The 24,605-nt window shown below is 40.2% G+C and overlaps 1 protein-coding gene across 2 annotated transcripts in view; it reads right to left on the reverse strand.

Moving 5' to 3' along the window:
* Positions 1-12,863, reverse strand: part of adgrl3.1 (adhesion G protein-coupled receptor L3.1) — a 92,658-nt gene extending 79,795 nt beyond the window's left edge. For both annotated transcript variants that reach the window (XM_085356006.1, XM_085356007.1), the window contains exons 1-2: positions 12,780-12,863; positions 3,507-3,720 (exon numbers count right to left, since the gene is read on the reverse strand). In XM_085356006.1, the coding sequence (XP_085212132.1) occupies positions 3,507-3,720; positions 12,780-12,834 (269 nt within the window). In that variant the 5' untranslated portion in view covers positions 12,835-12,863. The remainder of the gene's footprint in view (positions 1-3,506; positions 3,721-12,779) is intronic.
* Positions 12,864-24,605: the final 11,742 nt, after the last annotated feature.

A 24,605-nucleotide genomic window follows, 5' to 3' on the forward strand; every position in this document is an offset into this window, starting at 1 on the left:
CACTGGTTTCTATAAATAATCCGTCACAATTGTCCTTTTCCCCCATTACAGTTTAGCAGTTCTGTCATTTTATGCCTCTGTTGTTTGGTGTAAACTTCTTGAAAGTGGGTAAATTCATAGTTAATTCAGAACTTGATGTATATATAGTGTATTGTGGGAAAAAAAACACAAGGGGGGATTTCGAGCATGGTGTGGTGGATCATTTTCCTGCTGCAGAACCCAAGTGCGCTTAAGCTTGAGGTCAACAGCAGATTGCCGGACATTCTCCTTCAGGATGTTTTGGTAGAAGCAGAATTCATGCTTCCATTAACTGCAACAAATCTTCCAGGTCCGCACTACCACCACCATATTTTACTGTTGGTTAGGGCTGCCACGATTAGTCGACTAATCACGATTACGTCGACTATCAAAATCGTCGACGACTGATTTAATAGTCGACGCGTCGTTTGAAGCTTTGTAAGATCCCAAAAGACGCAGGAATAAGTAGTAGGATTTAAGAGTGTAATAACGGACTGAAACAGAAGATGGCAGCACTGCATGTACAAGGATGCCAGCTGCCGTTAATCCCTGAAGAAGAAGTAGCTCTGTCCCAGAATTCATAGCGCAGCCCAGCTCAGTTTCCAATAACGGCAGGAGCTAGTTAGTTTTAATATTACTCTTATTATTCTTTCTGGGTCACAAAATAAACGTTTAACATATTTTCAAGCGAGAATGTAACTGTGTAAACCTCAAATATCTGCTCAGTTTATCAAGACACCACATATTTTCAAAAGCGCTTCGACGTTTTCGGAGACGTCTGTTACCCACCAGCTCGATAGCTAGCCGGGGGCAAGGCTCACTAGAGCCCGTGAGAACACCGGACTCCCGGCAAATCGTTTTCAAACCCACCGCCGTCTTTCGCTACTCAGGTTAAACATATATAAGTCACTTAGATAACTTAAAAATGTTATTGTTTGGCTTTTTTTAGTATTTTATTTGTTCCTGAGTAAATCGGTTTGGCTGAGATTAAAGTTATAGTTTTTACACAGCTGAATAAACGTCAAGCAGACAACTGATTATCAGAAGTGTGAGATACTCGAGAATATACTCCGGTGTCCCGTTATATTTTAGATAGCAAGGAGTTTATTAAACTTCACTGAAACAATCTGCAAATTTCATTAAAATTTAATAAACTATCATCTTAGCTTTATTTTTAGTTAGCACATACCTTAAACACTTCAAGCTGTAAGCTAATGATAGTTATACAAGAGCAGATGCAGGCTGGTGCGATAAGCTGTACATTTTACGTCCAATGGATGCACGATCTGATTAGTCGACTAATCGCAAAAATAATCGGTGACTAGTCGACTATCAAGATAATCGTTTGTGGGAGCCCTACTGTTGGTGCGAACTTCCTTTTCTGACATGCTGTGTTAGTTTTATGCCACATGTAACGGGACTCAAACCTCCCAAAAAAGTTCCGCGTTTCTCTCTTCAGTCCACAGAGTATTTTCAAAGATGTCTTGGGGATCATTAAGATTTTTTCTGGCAAATGTGAGACAAGTCTTTGTGTGACTGTTTTCTCCTTGAACTCTCCAATGGGGGGTATTTTTCCCAGTAACTTTCTTATTGTTGAATAATAAACTCTGACCTTTTGTGACCTCTTGGATGAGTCGTCGCTGCGCTTTGGGGGTCTTTTTGGTTGACCAGCGACTCCTGGGAACCACTGTTCCATATTTTCGCCATTTGTGGATAATGGCTCTCACTGTGGTTTGCTGGAGTCCCAAAGCCTTCAAAATTGCTTGGTAACCCTTTCCAGATTGATAGATGTCAGTGACTTTGTTTCTCATCTCTTTCAATTGTGACATGTTGTGCTGCATTTCTCAGTCTGCTTCAGTTTGTCAGACAGGTTCTGTTTAAGTGATTACAGGCAGTAATCAGGCCTTAAAGTGGGAGGGAAACTTAGCGTTGTAAAAGACATGGTTAATCACAGTTTATTCATGATTTAACAAGGTGGGGGCAATCAAGTTTTCACACAGGGCCATACCCCTAATGATAAAGCCCTTGATTTAAAAACTGCATTTTGTGTTTACTTTTGTTATCTTTGTGTAGGGATGGGTACCGGTTCTGACATAAACGGTAGTAACCAGACCGAAAAGCAGCGCACATTTTGGTGCTTTATTTCGGTGCTTTTTTTTCCTGAGATGACATACACTTTGAATTCTAGCCAATCATTTTACGTTTCCGAGGATAGTAGGCGGGTCCAGGTATGTACGTTCTTTTAGAGCAGAGCTACAGATTAAAAATGCCCAAGGCAAAGCGGTCAAAAGTCTGGCTGTACTTCACAGCAAAATATGCAAACTCAGCAGCCTGCAACAAGTGCTTTAAGCTGATACTGTGATACTGTCAAAGGAGGTAACACCTCAAATCCGATGAAACACCTGGCGACGCATAGCGGGGGGTTTTTAAAGCCGAGAAATGCGCCGTATTTGATAGCTTGCTGCGAGACCTCACATCGAGCACATCTACTGCGGGTGGGTTGCCTGTTATCGGACCTGGAGTTAGCAACATCCCCCAAGAACCCGAAGAGGAGAGTGCTGGCCCCTAGCCCTGCCAGTGTAGCAGAAATGATGACGGATGATGATGGCAGCAGCAGCCGTTCTTCTCTGCGTGAGTAGCTTAATGTTGTTCGTGTGTAATTTACGTTGAGTAGGCTAACCACGTTATTACATTAATGCATGTAAGGTGAACTAGCAAACACCGTCGTAGTTACATGCGGCTGCCTTCTTGTTTGATGGCAGATACTCCCTTCAACCTGGCCAAAAAGGCTAAAATGACCAAAGAATAAGTGGAAAACAGTTAAACATGAGAGGTTTTTGGACAAAGTTTGTGTTTTTTCCATTGTTTAAGCACTGCTTCCAGCCAAGAGTGATACCATATATGCCCTATAGCTGCAGAAAAGGCTAACATTGTTATCTTTTTACAAAAAAAAACAGCTGAACATGAGAGGTTTTCAGACCAATTTTGTGTTCTCCATTCTTTAAGCACCGGTTTGAGCACCGGTTTGAGCACCGTTTAAGCACCGGCACCGTTTCAAAAGTACCGGTTTGGCACCGGTATCGGATAAAACCTAAACGATACCCATCCCTATCTTTGTGTAATATTTACATTTGTTGATCTGATGATCTGAAACATTTAAGTGTGACAAACATATAAAAAATCGAAAATCAGGAAGGGGGCAAAGACTTTTTCATACCACTGTACTTAATGAGGATCAATACACCTACTAAAGATAGGATCTCTGGGGTTTAGAGTAAGTAAAGCAATTCAGACTGTTCCTGTCTTGGCTCTGTCTTTGTGCCATGAGTCAGCCTTCAACACGCACCAAAAGGATACCATGGGACAAACTTAATTAACAAAGCAACACAAAGAATTAATTATGTTCACTGTGGTTGTCAGTTTTGGTTTTACAGTTCTTAGAAAATGACACATCACACATTCACTCAAACACGTACATACAAACTGACCTGAGTGACATGATCTTGTATGCATCAGGCAGGTAGCACCGCGTGTTTTCCATCTGGACGGGGTCCGAGTCGCAGATCTTGTCATCAGTGCGGCCGTAGTTGGCACTTTCAATCATGATGACATCTGTGCCTGGGCAGCGTAACTCAATGGGGTAGGACTCACAGGACAGCTCCCTGCGGACTACTGCCATGGGGATGGGGGCACGGCCATAAACTGGACAGAAAGACATATGTATTGATATTAAGTCTTTGTTTGGTGAAATACTCCAGACGTTTTGGTAGAGCCATCTTTAATTTACTTGGACTGCAAGGCCTGAATTATTCAAGAATAGGCTGTGTTCAACTGAAATTGCATTTGTACCCTTGTCATATAGACGTAATTATTCAGACTATATGAAAACAATAGCATAACAAAAGACTTCTTATAAGGGCACGTCCACTGTCGCGAGTGAACTGACTTGGTAATTAGTGCTTTGCAGTTAGCAGTATTGGACATCATTCTAGATAGAGAGTAATTGCCTGGCAATTTCAACAGATATTTAGTGCTGCAGATAATATTCAAAGATGGCAATGCCTAATTATTCTCACAAGTTGCAAATGTGATGCAAACATCCACTACGACTGTACTGTAATAGGGAACATGTCATTAATTTCAATGAGTCTGAAGTTACTGAACATTCCTGATATTTTTTTTACTTCACTGGCGGACGCTTTTGTGCCACACAACTCCCTTTCATCTAAAAACAAAATGAGCAAAAATCAGAAGAAAGGCAAACTCTTCTCATCAAAAGTATTCTTAACAGTGTCATGATTTTGGATTCTTCTTGTTATCGCGATTCCATCACTTCTTTTATTTTAATCCTTGCTTCCTGTGGATTCCAGTTAGTCCCCGCCAGCCAGCCCCCCAATGCCACACAAATAGTTTAAAAAAAGTTTTCTCCTTGCTCATAAGCATTTGGACTTTTCTCCCCTTTCTCTCATTCTTTATTTTCATGTCCTGCCAAAACACCTTATACATACCTCCATGTGACTGAAGCTATTACATAGAAGTGCAGTGACAATAATGGTGTGGTTCTGGGTGTTAGTGTCGCATGGATTATTCTTCTGAGGTGCTCAATTGTATTGCCCATGTCTGAATCCACCTAACCTTTCCATAATAATAATGCAGATTTTATTACACACACACACACACACACACACACACACACACACACACACACACACACACACACACACACACACACACACACACACATATATATATAGCACTGCCCATCTAGACCATCTGAGAATTTTTGCTATACAGGGTGCAATATACATATTATGCATTTCCCACTTGAATAAACTAATAACATTTATTAAATCTACACAAAACTAATGTGGAAGCTTGCCAGACCCAGCGCTCTTTTTGGAAGAACATATCCTGTCAAATCATTTCTTAAAAGCAGAGAAACAAGCACATGTATACACACATGAATGTACGGACACAAAAGCAATTAAAAAGACACAGACATACAACATCTGTGTAAAGTGAGGCAACGCTCCCTGTCATGGTAACCATAGTAACCCCGTCCACCCTCCCTTGGCTCTCTCATTGGTTAGAGAAGCGTCATGGTTACACAAATGCAGCAAAGAATCTGAATGAGCTCAATGACACTGTGCCCGGGCTCAACTTAATACTGCCCTTCACCACATCACAGACACACAAGCACGGAAGCACACGCACACACACACACACACACACACACACACACACACACACACACACACACACACACACTCATGCATACAAATGCTCGGAGTGATGGAATGTAGAGGTGGAAATTCACAGCCAGCCAATATCAGTGTGGTGTTGGTACCTGAGGGAAAAACATTGATAATGGCAGGAGGTAGCTTAGAGATAAGACTGATATATAAGTGGCATTTACTGAAAATGTCTTCTCTAATGAACAGACACATGCACACACACGTATGTATACCACTGCAGGCTATGATTAGACCTTAAGCACACATTCAGACAGGATGTGTGTCTCCAAAGTAGCTGAGGATTTAACAGGGCATCATGCAGTTTTGTCTGTGTAAGCAGGGGGTCTTAGTGCACTGGGTCATTACTGTGTGAAAGTAAGTGTCAGTTTATTAGTTTTTCAATGGCTGCATCATGACTCTGTGAGCATGAATATAAATTCTGAAGTGAGGGTTAATTGGAGCATGCGGGGATCAATAAACAGCATCGTAAGGCAGCTGTCTAGACTAGCATTGGATCAGATGTCTTACAGTGTTGCCTTACAGGGTCCCCTTTGGGTATGAAGCAAGCATTATGACACAAACTCACACACACACTATTCAAATGAGGGGTCTATCTGTATTCCCATTAAAAGCCACTCTGCCTTTGTAAGCAGGAGTAAATGAACTGACTCGTACATGCCATCCTGTCTCGTCTGTCACATTTTAATTTATCTTATTATATCAGCTGCCTCACCTATAAAGCTGCTGTGCTTAACCCATCTCCAAAGGACCCTCTACACATATTTCTGTCACCTGATACACATGCATTCACTCCCACACACACACTATGCGCACATATTTAGCTGTCTGTCTTTGACTACATGTAATAATGTGTGAGCTGGCAAGTCTATGTTAATGTGTCTGTCATTAGTTGTGTAAGTGGTGACAGAAACTTGGCAGCAACAGACAGTATGGACAGTCTTATTCAGATACTCTTATTGCCTCGGGGGGCTGAAACAAAAGGATATTGATTTTTACATTTGGGCCAAGAACAAGAGAGTGGCGAAAGAGGTGGATAGATGGAAAGAAGGAATGGGTGAAAGGAAAGAGGAGAGAGATTTAAAAGGTGATCTCTCACTTGAATTGCCAAAGCTTTTGGCCAATGCTGATGTCTTAAATGTGGGGTGCTTTGAGTTACAGGGAAAACAACTTATTTTAAGTGCATAAGATATTCTAAAGGTTAAGGCTAGCAGTACCCTCATTGTTTTATCAATATATATATAGATATATTCATATATCTATCTATATATATCTATATCTTAGCTTGATCATTGTCAACCACCAGGGGGTGTATCCCATTTTGACCTCAGTAACCTCCAGCCATATTTGGCACAGATGTTCCTGTATACTATGTCAGCCGCTTGGTTATGGGGTCCCATGTATGTCCTGCCTGCTAGCATCTCACACCCTGTTATGTGCTGGATTATCTCGGGGCATCTTTGCACAGCCTGCACCTGGGATCTTGCCTGGTGTGGTAGACCCCAGCCTCCATCAATCTTGCGCTTGGAGCTTGTGTCTGTGCTGCCACAATTAGTGCCTCCATGCTGTCTTTCAGTCCAGCTTTGTCTAGCCATTTAGGATTTTTTAATATCACACCCTTCTTCTACCTGCCAGTGAGACCATGGCATGCAGTAGCGTGTCCATCCATGATGCTTCCTCTTCTTATGCCTCTTCTTTCTTGGGTTTCTGCTGCCTGAGGTATTTACTAAGCACATGATCAGTTGTGGCCATCTGTCTGTGTGCTAATGGATCTTTGTTCTTTCTTTCCTGGATAGTGTTTCTGACACTCACTAGTCCTCAGCCTCCTTCTTTCCGCTTAGTGTACTCTTCTGGGGTTCCATGGCGATCAGGCCTTTTCAGCCTCCGGTTAGCCATTCCGGGTACACCTCATCCATTAGCAACTGGTTAATTTGTGCTTCCAGGGGCTCACAAAATGAAGTAAATCCTTGAGCCAGTAGGTGTGGATCATGCCAGAGTCTGGTGCTGTTTATTTTTCTTGGATGGTGACTAGTGAACCCAGAAGACCGACAGACACAGATTGGTTACCTAAATGGAGATGACATAAATGATGACACTGCCGCGGACTGCCAATAATTCATACTCAGCTAATCCCAACCAGCCACACCTTTACCTGTGAAGCACAAGAGTATAACTTGGATGGTTCAGTGGAGAACACTTGGTTTATTCTCCCAGCTTCTGGTATAACTGTTCAAGCTAATTGCTTTAAAAGGTATACCAGAAGCCATCACACTTCATCACTCCTTCCTGCAGATAGTTGGCTAACGTCCCTTTGTTCTGCCTTGATCTTGGCCACAAGTCTTTTTCTCCATGGAAGATACCGCTCCTTGTGGCTGTTGTTAATCTTATAGAGTTATAGGTTCCCAGCTTAGCCATGGTCTTCTGTTTCAGGTCAGCTGCCCTTGCATTTAATCTACCAGTTGTTTTCAGGACTTGGTGCCCAGTCTTGGAGAGTGGGGATGATGACATTCCCCCTCAGACCTGACGTCTTTGTGTTGTAGGTCACTCAATGTGTTGTACCTCAGTCTCTAGTTGCAACAGCAGTTGCTTTTTGCAGATGTTGATGATGTTGCAGCTAATGATTCGAAGCATACTGCATCATCTGTCAAATATGGTGGAGGGTTAGGCATGAGCATGTATGACTGCCAGTGGAATTGGGTCACTACTGTTTACTGATAGTGTGATAGCTTATAGAAGTAGCAGGGTGAATTCTGAAGTGTACAGGCCTAGACCCTCTGCTCAGAATAAGCCAAATTCTGCAAAACTGATTAGACAGAGCTTCACAGTGCAAATGCTTCACACACAAGTTCCTTAAAGGAAATAAACTGGATGTTCTTCAGTCAGTCACCTCCACCCAATAGAGCGTATAAAAAACCCGTAAAACCCTGCCAAAAAAAAAAAATCCAAAAAACAAACAAACAAAAAAAAACAACCAAAATAATTCCCAGATTCACGTTTAAATGTCTTTTTGTTTGAACAATCCTAAAATAATATGGGTCTGTGGAGAAGACTGAGTGGTTGCTGTTGTGTGCCCTCAAGCTGGTGTCCTTGTTTCAGCTGTACAGGTTTCCTCACAAAGCAAAAGGAACATACTTTGCATACATCAACTCATTCTTTAGACATCGATGCAAATATATTTAACTGAAACTCATCTCTTCCTGCAAAACCAAGCCCTTGGTGTTTATATGCCTGACTATAAGCACTCCCTGTGTGCCTTTTAATTGCATCCATTAGTGTTTAGGTGGGATTTCTGGCAACGTTGGTGCAAGTACATGCTTGATGGTGTGTTTGTGTGTGTGGTCCAGGAATCACTTGCTGTAGAGACCTACATCTATTTAAAATGTGGATACATATGAGTGTTTGTGCGTGAGTGCATGTTACAAAGTTACACAATGTGAGTGACAGGAGCTATTAATAGGACCGAGTTCAAATGGGCCAGAGCTCCCTCTCAGAGTCTTTTAAACCTATAGTCATGTAGGAAAGGAGGAAATATAAAGTTGACCTACTGGACTGCATCTGCACTGAACATTTTGTACGTGTGAAAAATTTCTGTGTGTGCAATAAAATGGTGCCCTGAGTTTTGATTCTTATTTTTGGTTTTATTGTTATTCTTTCTTATGCTCATATTTTCATGGTGTCCTCATTGTCTCCCCATCTTGCCCATCTCTGTCTGGTCTATGTGTTTACACATTTGTCCTACTGGTTTCCACTTACTGTCTTATTTTGGTAATTGCTTTTTCTTGTGTGTCTCCTGTGCCTTTGCCTCTTCACTCCTTTATGATTGTCTGCGCTATCCTGATTAGTTTCACTCTTGTTTTATATATCTTTACTTGTCTATTTTTCATGCATTCATTATTTCAAGTCTGGACAATCTTAATTCATTATTATCAGGTGTCAGGGAATAGACAGAGAGACCACGTTTCCTCTGTATTAGCATCTCTTCATTTGCTCCCTGTTAAATCCAGAACTGAATTTAAAATCTTTCTCCTCACACACAAACTCTCGAATAATCAGACCCCATCATATGTTAAAGACTCATAGTATCATATTATCCTAACAGAGTGCTTCACTCTCAGACGGTGCTTACTTCTGGTTCCTAGACATTTTAAAAGTAGAATGGGAGGCAGAGCCTTCAGCTATCAGGTCCCTCTCCTGTCAAACTAACTCCCAGTTTGGATTGGGGAGACCTACGCTCTTTCTACTCTACTCATCACGTTCATTTTTGATAAGCTTATAGCACGGTTCTGCTGGAGGTTTCTTCCAGTTAAGAGGGAGTTTCTCATTCCCACCATTGCAAACTAATTGCTCATATGGGGTCCTTTGATTGTTAAGGTTCTCTCATGAATACTGCAAGGTCTTTACCTTATAATATAAAGTGCCTTGAGCCATCTCTTGCTGTCATGTGGTGCTTTATAAGTAAACTTGAATTGAACAGTTGCCACCTTGCTTTGTAATCAGCCCATGCTGTATGTAGTCTTCAATGGCGTGTCCAGCGGGGTGGCCTGGGGGGGCACAGGCCACCCCCCAAACCAGACTGGCCACCCCAGGTGCCACCCCAAAGGCAAAACAATAAAATTCAATCAAATATCAAATGTCCGATTATGTTTTCACGGTGACGCTCAGATATCCGAGTGTAAGTGAATGCAGCATCGCTTCTGCGCTATGCGCATCACGTTAGCAAAGGTAGGAGAGCCAAGCACGAAAGACGGCACTGCAGGAAACAATTTTTCGGTGAAAGAAAATGAGGACAGAATAAATGTCCCGGTAAGTAATATCAAGTTTGTTGAGTTTAGTAAACTTCGGTGAAATTAGAATACCAAGGAAAAAAATAACACTTAAAGAATTATTGCAGCTGTGGAATATTTCAGACAGTTTGCTGCTGTGGGGAGCTAACATAAGAGTTATGAGTTATAAGATATAATCTAAGTCGTAACATTGCTGTATGGAGCTGCAGATTTGGTTGCAGGTTAACATAGCTGGACTGGCCATCGGGCATACCGGGCATATCCCCAGTGACTTATTTTTTTATTTTTTTTGTAATGGCATGAACAATGAGAGGTGGTGGATTGGCCAGATGCAGGTCGATGTGTAGAAATAACTCCGTTGTTTGGTGGTGGCTATGACGGGGCTTCCACAGAGGCAACAGGTGGATGAGGGAAGGGGAGGCAGGAGGAGAGACCCGAAGCAGCCACCAGTCCGAGTGTCAGGTGAACTGAACTTCAGGTAAGAAGTTATGACCTGCAGTCTATCTGGGTCAGATATAAACCAAGTTTAGGTGGAGTTTATTTTCATGTTGCTGACTTTTTACTGTCAGTTGCAATAACTCATACTGCGTTCTAGCCAGTTTGACTGAGTTTTTATACAGCTGGGTGGGTGCTATGATGTTACTGATTGTGAACTTTATTTTATTCATAAGGTTAGTAGAGTTGCCAACGGCTCCTTAAAAAAATGGAATGGTCCCTCATTCAGAGAAAATATTACGCGTTTCGTATTGAGCTGAGAAGAGACGCAGTTTGTCCCGGACTTTAGCTAGAATGGAAAAAAGACACAAAGCTGGATTTATTCTGTCTTTATGCTGCACAGCTGCCTCTTCTTCTCTCATTCTCTCCCCCTCCCTCTCCTGTTGCTACTTCAATCATGAAACTGATCAATGATCAGCTGATCGGCTTTTCTCTCTTGTTTGTTTATCGCCCACTTTGCGCCAGAAAGAGGAAACCAGCGGATATTGCGCTAAACAACAGCAGCACGTTTAAGCTTGATCAGCTGTTGTTAGAATTTATTTAATATTAATTTCTAGTATCAGCTGATGTTTGCTGGAGCCACAGCTGTAAAGCTGCTGGTCATGATGTCTGTTTAGATATGTGGTGAGAGGGAAACATGAAGATGAAACCAGGAGATGTCCTTACTGAATCATCAGAGCTGAACAGGTGATGGAGAAACAGGTTTACCTTTTAGGTGACATGAATGAGTTGAAGGGAAGTTATGAACTGTTTCTGAGAGATAAATAACACCAGGATCCTTTTTTATGTAGCTGACAGCTGGTAACTGTGCAGGGGCGGGTCTAGCAAAGTTTTGCCAGGGGGCCAGGTAGGGCATTAACAGGGAAAGGTGGGCACAAAGAAATACTTTTCTTTCTTATTCTCATTTAAAATACCTAGTTTTTATTAAATAATTATCTAAATCTTACAACCAAAGTTTTTATCTGACGTAAAATGTATAGAAATCATACATATACCAACAAGACTGTACATCACTGTCACAACAGCATTTGTTTTCATTCAAAGGCTTTATGGCTTTAATACCTGGTGGGTCGGTCTGTAGTAAAAATGCCCAATTTTTTTGTCCCAGTCCAGCCCTGCAGGTTAATACTGGCAGTGTCACCATGCCAGCTGACTGTATTTTATCATCAGCCAGTGTTGTTCTTGATCAATATTACCAAAGTTTACCATAAGGCAGCATAGAAAGTATTTACTTGCTTTCAGGTTTTATTCAAATGTTAGTCTTTTCAGTTGTTTCCCCACTTTTTTCCTGTTTCAAAATCAAACACCAGTTTGTGAGAAGATTATCTTCTTTTTTTAACAGGCAGATAAAGTTTTGCATTGGCATTGGCTAATTTGTCAATTGTTTGTTACAAATGTTCGTATTTTAATTTTCAAAAATGTTTTTGCCCAAAACATATGTGCACTATATGTCAGTAAAAATACTATGCAAATATTGATGTCCTTGAATGCTGAGTAAGCACTGACAAAGCACTGATTGTATCTCTTGTACTTTATCAACGCAGTATCTAAAAACTTTGCACCGTATTGGTTAAAATCTCATTCTAATAAGAGTTAAAAGTGCATTTGGTTATTAGGTTTATAGGATTATTGAATTATGGTTAAGGGTTGGTAGAATTTTTTTTTTAAACATTATCTGCCAATTAAATCTGCCACCCTTCTCCAAATCTGTGCCCCTACCTGGCCCCCCCAACAAAAATTTTCTAGACACGCCACTGGTAGTCTTGTGCATCCCTTTGTTGGTTTGTCTGTTTATCCGCTGTGTGTCGGCCTCCTTTATCCCATCTGTGTTGTTTCAAGACTCATTTGTATCCTTGCTTTTTGTGCCTGCTGAGTAACAGCTCTTTGCAACAAATGCTATTTGTTTTTTGAAAGAAGTCCAGCAATAAGCCTTTATTTTAGCAGACAATTGTGACTGTTATAAAATTAACTAACATTACCTATTGCTCTTATCAATACAGTTATTAAAAACACAGACTATAGCTTAAAATAATCAACAGCTGTTTTATGACCAAAACGTTTTTCTTGCTTTTGCCAAATGGACTTTAGTCACATAGATATTTGACTGAAAATCTTTAATGTAGCAATAGTAATAATTGAGCAATACAACACATTTCAATTAACAAATTAAATGTAGTTTTTTTTTCTCCTTTTTTGGTTAGGGCAGTGCAATGAGTAGTGTGTCCCTTACCAATGGCTATGGGGGAAAAGAAGGTTGAGATCAAGAGCAGGCATCTGGTCCACATGACGTCTGAGGATGACCTGGAAGTAGATATGGAGGTACTTCCTGCTGAGCCCAGACGGTCTTGTGGCGAGCTGTTTATATGTCACAGCTCAGTCTTCCTGTCACCATACAGACCTGGGAATTGATACACAGAGAGAATCTGCTCACTTGGTTTGCCATACGTATACACATTAGGATGCTTTATGTAGGCCGCAATACACAGATTTACTAACTATTCCAAAATATGATCTTTTTCTTATTTTTTTTTCTTTCTAACAACAAATAAACAAGTAAACAACAACTGACAAAGTTTATCCAGCAAAGAAGCAGATTTTCCTCAAAACATTTAACTGATTTATAGTGGATGGACATTTTAACAAACTTCAAAATAACAAAAATCATTTCCTTAAACAATAATGAGAGAAAGAAAGAGAGGACTAAATGACCAACACTTGTACCTCAATCATATTTTCAGAAAATTAAAAAAAAAAGTCAAAGAAGACCAATTTTAAGTGGATTTGCCTGCTAGGTAAGTAAATGATATTCTGCAGACACACAGAGAGGACCTACAAGCACATAAAACTACAAGATTATGGATTATGAATGTATAAAAACACTTTGATAACATTTATTGTATAGTTTTTTATTATTAATCTCTGTCTCTCTTCCACGGCATGTCTTTGTCCTGTCATCCTCCCCTCACCCCCAACTGGTCACAGAGATGAGCCTTGTTCTGCAAACCAATTTCTTCCTTATAAAATTGAGTTTTTCCTTCCCACTGTCTCCAAAGCGTTTGCTCATACAGGGTCATATGATTGTTGGGATTTTCTCTTTATTATTTTATTACAATGGAAAGTGGCTTGCGGCAACTGTTGTTGTGATTTGGTGCTGTATAATTAGACTGAATTGAATTCAATTAAATTAAATAGCTTAGGGAGTTAAAAACTTCTGTCCAATTTGTGATTATTTTTAAGATCTGCAAATTAATATATTCTTCATTAGGTCATACTAAATATCTCATCTGCTTTAAAAGATTCTAAAGGAATTAAAATCACATTTTTAAGCTAAAAAAAAGCCATGATAGTGTGTTAAACACAACAAGAACAGAATAATTTGTGCAAATCCATATTTCACATGGCAACAAACCATATCCCGATTAATCCATACACAACACAAATCTGCCTGGAAAATGCAAGACTAATGTTATATGCAGACCTTGTCTAAAAGAAATAGTAAAATAATACAATGGTGCTTAATGTTTGCATAATGATGCTTTTATTAGGATTCACTTCACTTAGTATTACACATCAGCATCAAAGTGTGAAATGTATTGATGTCCCAACCTAATTGTTCATTTCATGGTCCATCAGCAACAAACAATTAATACAGGGATGGTCTCTGAGATAAGTTATAGCAGTGACAGACTGGTAAGCATCGTTTCTCCGTCTTTTTTCTGAGCAGATTAAAAAGACCAGCACTGTTCAATCACTTGCTCACCGCCCACTCACTCTTATCTCAACTCAGTGGCTCTCTTTGTTTTTTTGCGCTGCAAAATTCACGTTTTAAATAGGAAAAGCTGCAACATTTACATTTAATTTGCAGAATTATGTGTGTATGTCAAGTTTAAAGTGTGCATGACATAAAGGATAATAAAATCTTCACACAATCATCCTTTTCAAACAAACATCAATTTCATCAGGGGAGTAGTTCTAAGGTAGCAAAAGCCATCTTTGTGCCTAAATGTTCACCGTTCTCAAGGGAACTCATACTCAGCTCCGGAAAAACAAGCACATCAAGTTTGTAAGTGGGAGCGAGAGGGGCTGGAGAAATATGCAACAGCCGGGGACAGATGGAGCAAAGCAGACAGCCACAGCCATGGGAGATACATCATGTGTAACAGAGACTATTGATCAGTGTGACCATATCATTTTTGTCCAGCAGAGACTGAGACAATAGCCAGCTATTTCCATCATGTCATGCTGTGAAGGCAATATCTGCTTTGGCACAATCCTCTGCCTTTGATATTTCTTATAACTGATGTTATCAAAAGCCTTTTAATTTATAGAAAATGCCAGAATCACACAGGCCCTTTTTTATACCAGAATCACACAACATATGTATAACGTATCTTCAGAGCATCTGAAATGACAAAAAGCCTCATCGCAGACCTGCAAATGGGACAGACAGCCACCCAGAGGCACATGCACACTGCAGAAACACACAGACGATGAGGCCTGTGTAGTCATCTGGCATTTTATTGGTTCTGTTCTTTTTTGTATGTCAAAATAAATCCTTTAAATTGAAAATTCACTAAAACTAATGATAAAAACACAAGCCAAACCTAATTTAGTGAAGTCTGAAAAGTTGTAGAAAATTCAATTTGCATTCCAGCATAAAGTAGTCAAGCATTTTATCCAATCAGATTACTTTTATGGAGCATAATTCTTTAGCTCTGGATAATGGCAGAGACTTTAAGTTTTCCTTTGATAAGTCTGTAAAAACTTAACAGACGCACTTAACTACAAACTGTTCAATTTCTTTTGCATTCAGAAGAAACTAATTGTTAACTGTAAGAAACTGTTGTTGTTTTTTTTGTGATTTCTAGTTTACTACAAAAAAATCATTTTAAAAGTATATAAAATGTATTGGTCAGCTGACAATAGGTGGCAAAACAACTAATTTAAGTAAGAAAAGTCAAAGTTTGAATAATTTTGATTTCTCAAAACTGTCTGTTATAATCGACTTAATCCTTCTACTTACAAAAATCCTTCAATTTTTATTTTTAATCTACAAACCTATTCAGCTTTCTAAATACCAAGCGGTGCAACTGATTTCATTGGAGTGTGATTGCATATCTGTTAACAGTTCTTGACAAATCCCTAATGGCACTAAAGTGATAGACTCACAATAGACTCCTCTGTGTTATTCTTTCCTCCACTTAAACGACCTAACAAACTGCCCCATTTTGATTGATTGGCCCCTAACTCAGTTGAACATGAGCAATCTGACCAGCTGTCCCCAGCTAGACAGAGAAGGCATACACTGACATATGGCCGGACGCCACCAGCCACAGCATTCCGCTGTTTCATAATTCAAAAGCTATTCCATCACCCCGTATGCTCCACCAGCATCTCACCCATCAGTTAATTAACCCTCTCATTTCCTCCAAGCACACGGTGGCTACACAGACAATGGCTGCGTGTCAGTCAAGTTATGTTCATAATTCAACAGGGCTGCATGCTCCCATATGTTCAGATAATGACAAAAAAACTGTTCCCTCTACAAAGTCTGACAAGAGCATAGACAATAATGATTGCCCAAAGCATTGCCCTGTTTTCCTAACCTGCTTCCTTTAATTATCCTAATGTGTTGATTGGTTAATATATAATGAGTAAACAGACAGTAATGGTGCTAATTATCAGGACATATGTGAAGCGTTTACACTCTGTATTCATCAGAGCACATAAGGTTTTGCAAACATCACAGGCCCCACCTGAACCTGCTCACTGCTAAAATTATGAAAATAATCAAATCTTTTTTTTCTTTTTAATGAGCTCAATATTTCCAATCCTGAACTAGTTCTATCTCACTGGAGATGCTCTCTAGAAGATAAACAGCATCTGCATAAAACTGAGCAAAACATCAACAAAGAAACAAGATCAGACTGGATCCAAGTCTTTGGATGTACCTGCCGTTTCTATCCATCTCTGCTTAGTCATATCCGCTCAGCAGACACCTGCTAATTATGCTACAAATATAAACACACACTACATTTTTCAACCTTGGCTATTTTGCCACCGCAGTTTTCCCAACATCTTGAAGAAAAAAATAAATATATAATGTTATAACTGCACCGTTAATGCAGTTAACAGTCTCAACAACACTGTATTATTTACTGTATCAATAAGACAATCTTCTCCACATTAGTCTTACATGTATGTGTGACGTGGCCTCGATGTCCCATGTTTTTCTGCCCTGAATCTTCATTTCCTACAGGGTCGGCATTAACATAGCTGTCGCCAAAGCCGCCACACTCACACAGTCTATAATGCATGCATCCATGAACTAATTGATGTTGGGCTGATTCTGTGCACAAGGCAGCCTGACCCTACTGAGTGTGTCTGTGTGTGTGTGTGTGTGTGTGTGTGTGTGTGTGTGTTAAGTTCCCTAACGAGAGTCCTGCCTGTCACAGCACTCCTCATTCGGGGATTCTCTCTATCACTAATGAATGCTGACCGGACTGGGCTACCTTGTCAACACGCGTCACACGCACATGCACGTGCCTTCATACACACATTTTCACACACACACATGCTTATCACTAGGAGACCAGATGCCCTACTCCCTCAGCCTCCAGGCAGAGTCTCAAATGTGTCCATGTTGCACTTATCCTGTGAGCATGCCTTAAAGAATACCGTGTTGAAGTATGAGTATATGTGCATCATATTAGGCTAGCAGATAACAGATGGATTGCAGTAGTTATAAAAAAACAAACCATAGAGAGCAAATGAATACCCGTTTAGATACTGTACTAAAATCAGTATTTTGTAATCTATCTTTGCCTGTAGTTTTGCATTCACCATAATTATAATGAAAGAAAATGGTTCAAAAATAAAGAAAGAAAGAATAGGAGAGAAATGTAAATGCATGCATAACCTGCTGAGTTTTTCTTCTTGTACTTATCTATCTATCTATCTATCTATAGATACATATATTTGGTGTGCTATGACAGCAGAGGAAGAGGACATCTTGTGGTTTTTTTCTCCTTTTTTCTTCACTTAGTTTTTGTTCACCTGTTCTTTTCTTTCCTCTTTTTAGTTTCTTCATTTGTTCATTCTTTGCTCTGTTGGAGAGAAGTCTGAGCGGAACAAAGCTCAGGGGGCTATGCACCATGTTCAGTAAAATGGCATGTGTCCGCCAAGCTACGGTAAATTACCTCCAGTTGGCTTGCTAGGGTAACCACCATGGACCATTTCTACGTGTGTGTGTCTGTGCGTGTGATGGAAAGGGTTGGAATAAGGTTGTGTGGGTGATAGAGTGTGAGTCGGTATAGGTAGTGTTTCAAATTATCATGAGCACAGGTAGACAGGCTGGGAGAATTTTGATTAGAGTGACCATGCACACACAGACACAGACACACACACACACATTTAGGTAGCTAATTTGGCGGTGTGGAGCTGAAGAGATGACTAATCAGGATAGAACCTGGTGGGAGTCTGGCCTGTGGCCTATAATGAGAGACATAAGAAACAAGCACACACATTCAATCAACAGGCGCGTGTATACACACTCATAGCAATTATGCACTGTGCAAACAGACTAAAGACATTCACATGCAGCAGGCACGCACGCATTCAAACACAGACCAGCATGAGTGATTGTGAATAGAAGGTCCTCCCTCATAATTGCTTGGTGCTGATGAAGCCTAAGATACTGATTAGCAGCGAGTGGCCCCTCAGTGTGACCAGAGGCTCGGGAAAAACATACTGTCAACTCCCAATAATGTGAATGTCTTGACGTGTCAACCACAACATGTATTCCTACTGTTGCATGTGTATGCATGTTTAGAGAAAGGGGGAGTTCACATACAAGCCCCCTCGCACCACATTAAAATCACAATTAAAATTAAGTCAGTGTCTCGTTGAGTTTAGATCTGGCCACTACTAACATGTGACAAACAGTCATGTCAGCTCATGTCTCTTATTTTAAATCTATACATTTGGTCACTGCAGCCAGATGCAGTATGGTTAATACCACTGGACATTTGTTTTTAGCATGCACAGTACATACATGCAGTCGAGTGCACACATGTCAGTACTCGGATGAAGGGCAGCTTCACTGTAGGAATGTGCACAATTGTCACCAGTGCCCCGAAGACAAGTGGCCTAGCTAGCAATTTATACAGTGCCAGTTGTAAATCCTTTGTATGTCAGTAGCAAAGAGCTGCAGAGTGCTTCAGCGTCGCCTTAAAGGTATAGGTCACCCCTACATCAGTATGGGTCACTGTGGTCTCAATTTGACATCCTTAGTGAAGTTGAACAACAGCTGTTTAGTATGATTTTTTTTTTTTTTGCTCATTTTTTTTCTTTTTTTATAGCAGCAGGGAAGTCTGTTAATTTAACTGCAACATTTACTCTGTTTTAACATGTCATGATCAGGGATAAAGGCCTGTGGCAGAGCAGATCATGGCTAATTCAAGCCACCTTTATATTTTGCATGAGAAAAAAACATGCAAAGAAGGCTGGGCCGCCCTGACAGACTAGTTTCCTCTGTTGCTGTTCAAAGAAGATTCAAGATTTTTCCCACAAGTACATTTTTATTTTTTAAAAGCTACATTTTCTTTTCAAATTATTTTCACTCATAAGAGTTCAAAGCTTTGGGCTAAGCACCTCATCCTCTCCATCCATGTTAGACATGCTATGCCCGTCAGAAAATTGCGTCTAGGGAGTCTCTGGCTTTGACCGGACCACTGCAGTTTCCGCATGGCTGCCTCTGGCTGCTCTGAGAACGCTCACAGAAATCTGATGCACCAAAACCAGCCTGAAAATCCACCACCAATGACCTCGTCTGTAAGGCACAGGCGTTTTGATTCTGTCTGCCTGGCAGCTAGATACCACACTCTGTTCTGCTCTGCTTTGCTCTGAACTTTCTAATGCTCCAATCTAATCAACTCTATATGTCCTCCCTCCCTCATGAGACAAGACGGGCTAAGGTGGAGACGTGCAAGCAAGAATTGAGATAGGAGGAGAAGTGGAGAAGTGGGGAGGGGTGGAGAGAGGAAAAAGACGAAGGATTAAAGAGGAGGGAAGAAGATGGAGGAGGAGATTCGTGAAGAAGGTCGGAAAGGAAAATGGCTAAGAGAAATAGAGATAGAAAGATGGGATAAAGCGGGAGTGACACAGGGATGGAGACAGAGAGGATGGCAGGAGGCAGTGAGAGAGAGGGAGTGCCAAAAGCGATCATAGCGATTTGAGCAGAATATTAAAGCAAGTTAATAACATAAGGCATTTATCTTTTTTCTCCTCCTTAGACTCTGCCCTAAAAGATTCGGGTTTCATAAAACACAGCTCTCTGACACTAGATAGTGATATAAAAAGTTCAACTGTCAAATGTGAAAAGAGACATAAAACAGCACCAGTTCTGAAAGAAAAAACACAATAACTATGGGTGAAAACTAAATATAACACAATAAAATCACTTTTTTAAGACAAAACACAATAACTATGGGTGAAAACTAAATATAACACAATAAAATCACTTTTTTAAGACCAGCTTTTCAAAGAATTTCAAAGAAACACAATATCATGCCATGGAAAAATAAGCAGGCTAAATCAAATCAATTACAGTAGCAAATTAAGGCTAGCTAAGACAAAGTAGACTTTTTTGACATGCTTAATCACTTTAAAATATTTAATTTATTATGAGACAGATACTGATGCTGTTACTATCTATAATGTTACAGGGGGAAAGGTAACTAGCTAGCCTGGCTACAACAAAGTCTTTTTGGAAAGACTCTCGAGAACATGTCAAACTCATCTTACATCGGGGTAGGGCTGGGCCATATTATACCTTTCACGGTAATACCGGTATAATGTTAGGCAACAATAGGAAAATGAAATATCGCGATAGAATGGGAGTAAAACGCGCATGCGCAGTGCCTTTGTTTTCATACGCACATGGCCGATTGTTGAGTGAAACAGATGAACCAGAATTGGTTTGTAAAAATGATGCAACTTCCGTGATGTGGAACTGGTTTGGTGTTTGTCCGTCAGATACACGACAAAGCACATTTTTTTTGCAGAACATGCAAGCGGCCGTTGTTATTGTCGTATTTGTCGGACTAAGATGCTCTTAAATCTGGGAGTAATCTGGGTCCTAAACTCTGTATTCTTCAGGTCAAACGAACACTGCAGCATCACTGAGAGTTAAAAACTGTCTAAATTCTTTCATCTTTAATAAAACGATCAGCATTGCTGCTTTACCAGGTGTAACTATAAAGTTTAACTTCCAGGCATCCATGAAAACAAAAGTTATTACATTTAACGGAGTTAAAAGTTAGCAGGAAGCTAGCGGAAGTTAGCTCGCTAGTTTCGCTAGTTACCTAAGCATGATCTAGCATGTTCTGACTGAGAGATTTCTGAAAAAATTCAAACGTACAGCTCTGCTATCACTTCCAACATAAATGAAGACAGGAAACTAAACAGCAGTGACGTTTGTAGGGTTACTGAAGTTGGGCTAGCTGGTATATAATGATGTGCTACGTGATCGCTAGCGACACAGCTATGTTAGCATAACATAAACAGTGAAGCTGGACGAACACTAACACTTTTCCACTTATAAAAGTTAACATGAAGGTTCCTTATGGTTAGAGACAAATGCAATCGCATGGCAGGATGCTGTAAACGGACCAAACTTCAGTCAGGAGAACAACTGAGATAATCCATCCACAATACGAGGTTAGTCATTAATATACTGCAGCAACATGGGAATAGAGCAGCTGCCAGAGAATTCAACATTAATGAATCAATGGTACAGAAGTGGAGGAAGCAAGAAGAATGAGTTTAATAAAGTTTGATTTATCTGACTGCTTTGTTTCGCTTAATGTGCCTTATAATCCTGTGCAACTTATGGTCCGAAAAATGCGTACTGCACACTGCAGTTTAATGTTGCAAAGCACCTCTTTTTAACTTCAGTGGATATTATACATGGTTATGCTCAGGATATGTCAGCCCATTTCTACTGGAAATGCCTTTTGGTTAAACTTTCAGCAAGGAATTTGCATTTGCACTGTTACATTTTTATAAAGCTTTAATGTACATAACCAGCTTCTTGTTTAAGTGAAAATAAATGGAAGGTTGTCTTTTTGCGCTAGTAATGTTGTGGAGTTGTATTTTGTCTCTCATCAATTATATCGTCAGTTATATCGCTATCGCAAATTTTCAAATATATATATTGTGATAAATATTTTTGGCCATATCGCCCTGCTCTAATCGGGGGTCAAATACAAGCTATTTGGATGTTAAGTGGGCTGAACTGAAGAAACTCGCTTTTACATCAGTCTAACAGTGTTTAACTACACATTAACTACCCACTGTACAAAACAGACATTTCTATTGAATATAGTGAAAGAAACTTTTCTGTCATCTAATCATTTATTTATTACTTAATTACTTTGGTGTAATAAGAATAGCTATTGGGGAAGGTCTTTATGAGCAGGAAAAGTTATAAAACTTATGAAAATACATTTAAAAGTACTAAATTTATCCTCTATCCTTCACATTTTCCAATGCCACCCATTGGCCAGATTTTAGTCTTTGCCAAAACCCTCGAGGCGATTCTGGTTTCAGAGTTTCACACCCAGGCTGTATAAGATTTGTTTATAATGTGTCTGGGAGATATGCGCTTTACAGATTTTCTCTTACTGTAAAAGCTATTTAAAGTTTCATAATTGAGTAACAATTGTACAGTAAATAGCTAGGTCATGATATGTTCCAATGAGATAAAATCTACCCATATACTGTCTGCAGATGGATGGTGTTTATAGACAAGTCCATCACTTCCTTTCAAACCACGATTTCAGCAGTCACAAGGAGGATTTCGTCTTACCGTAGGGGGGAATACACATTTTTCCTTAGCAATAGGTGGTTTCCAGAGGGCCACTGATCAATCTGTAGGCCTGTATGACTGGAGGGCTTTAGCAATTGTTTTCCCAGTGACTCCCATCAACCTCTTGCCACCACTCTCAGCCATTCGGGGAAAACTCATTTTTCCCGAACGATTGGTGGTTGTCAGTTGGATGCTCACCACTCTCTAGGCCTAAATGACTGGAGTCTTATTCACTTGACCCTACATTGTCACCATGACTGTCACACATCTAAAATAGCAGACAAGTTAAGGTCACATGGTTAGTGTTCACATGTCCACATAACCTTAAAAAAGGGACGTCAGAGCACCATGAAGCACTTTCCTTGTAAGAAAAACATAGGGTAGAACAGATCGGGGGTTTAGGTTGGGATAAGTTGGACACATAGCATCCTGGGCTTCCCAGTCAGATCCAGATGTGGTTTAAAAAATAACATCGCAATGGCAAAAAATGCTCAGCTTGAGGCTCCAGAAAAGGATTTCACAAACCAATGGGTTAAATCACAATGGCGATATCCATCATTTACAGGCAATCTGTGGGCTTGCCATCACTGTAAGTGATCACTCTATTATGACCGCTGAGTATGGGAACTGCTAACCCCTTCAAACTAGTCTATTCTCACATATGTGGAACTGCAGCTCGTATGCTGAGAAGTATTAAACAGCCCACTTGGCGGTGTCGAGATTCACCAGATTAGTCATGAAGAGCCAGTTTACCCAGTTCTCGACAGCTTTTAGCGCCTGTTAGTTTTCATTTACAAGAAAAAAAATTTATAGCTTTTTCACTCATCATTTACGCTCTTGACGCAATACTTTAGCTTGCAGATGAGTTAGAGTTTTGCTAATTCAATGCTAAGAATACGCAGAATCAACACAATTATCAGTGAAAACTGATTTCATAACTTATCTGCTTTATACAACCCACAGATTAATGTGGAATAATGAGGAATACTATTTTGACTCCCACCTCATACAAGCAAATTAGGTTAGTTCACTGAAATACTCAAAACACTCAAAATATATCAAAGTACTCAATGCATAGAGCAGAAGTCCGGTTTATGGTTGGCCTACTTTTAGGCTTAGCTAATGAAAAAAACAAACAAAAAATGAATCCATACCCCAAAAATGGCTGTGCCCCATGCAAATATCCAGATAACAAGCACACAGTCCTGTGCACACACGCGCATGTAGCCATTCAATTCTGCATGGCATTACAGCTGAGTTCCCCCATAAGAGCGGAGTTAATAGTGTACAAAACTTCCTCTGATACAATCAATTATGTCAACTACAGACACAGTGATGCTGATTCCGGCACCACTGATGTTGTTTTCCTCCCTTTGATTCATCTGTCTTCTCCTTCATACTACCTTTTTTTGCTCCCCCATTGCCGTCTCTCTCTCCTACTCCCTGTCACTGCTCTAAACCCAGTACTGTCACAACGGATCCATCAAAGGCATGCCTTAAAGCCAGAGGCAGCGCGCGGCAGAGTTTGTGTATGCGTGTGATTGTGTTCGCGGGTGAAGAAGAGAGAGAGGGAAAGGGAGAAAGTTGTCCTGTACAGTACAGAGAACAGCCACCTCAGCAGTGAGTGATGCTGCATTAAAGCGGAGGCAGACAAACAGGGAGCAAACGACTCTCGTGACCTAGATTTAAACCCCCGTGAACGAGCTGGGCTTGGTTAGCAAGAGAAAATGCTCAAAACCTCATCTTACATTTGAGCTTTATTATCCATTTGTCAATTACTTTTCTTCAATTCTGTTCTCTCCATCCATTTATTTTCATGGCCGACTGCTATCCTCCATCCAGCCTTGTTTACTTCTTTGCGTGCACTCTGTCTCTATGCTTTTTTTTCTTCTTTCTCACATGCTTGCATGTCCTTTCTATCCTCTGCCATCCACTTCGCCATGTTGCTCTATGAACATTTAATATTCTCATCATGCTCAGGTGCTCTACACCCACTTTTTTCCATTTTAAACTACCATAAGCTCACATGAAAGAGACTGGTAGGACCAAAATAATGAGACTCCTGCTACTCTAATTTTAGATCCCAATACTCTTTCAGAAACACGTGCATTCAAGTATTTCAAAGATTTGTTCAGAATCAGCAAACTTCAAAACTCTGTGGTTTCCACTGATTCAGTTAGGAGGGGA

The sequence above is a fragment of the Diplotaxodon limnothrissa genome, linkage group LG6 (genome assembly GCF_057381915.1).
Source record: "Diplotaxodon limnothrissa isolate DT_005_m linkage group LG6, D_limnothrissa_male_GT1.1, whole genome shotgun sequence".
NCBI lineage: Eukaryota > Metazoa > Chordata > Actinopteri > Cichliformes > Cichlidae > Diplotaxodon > Diplotaxodon limnothrissa.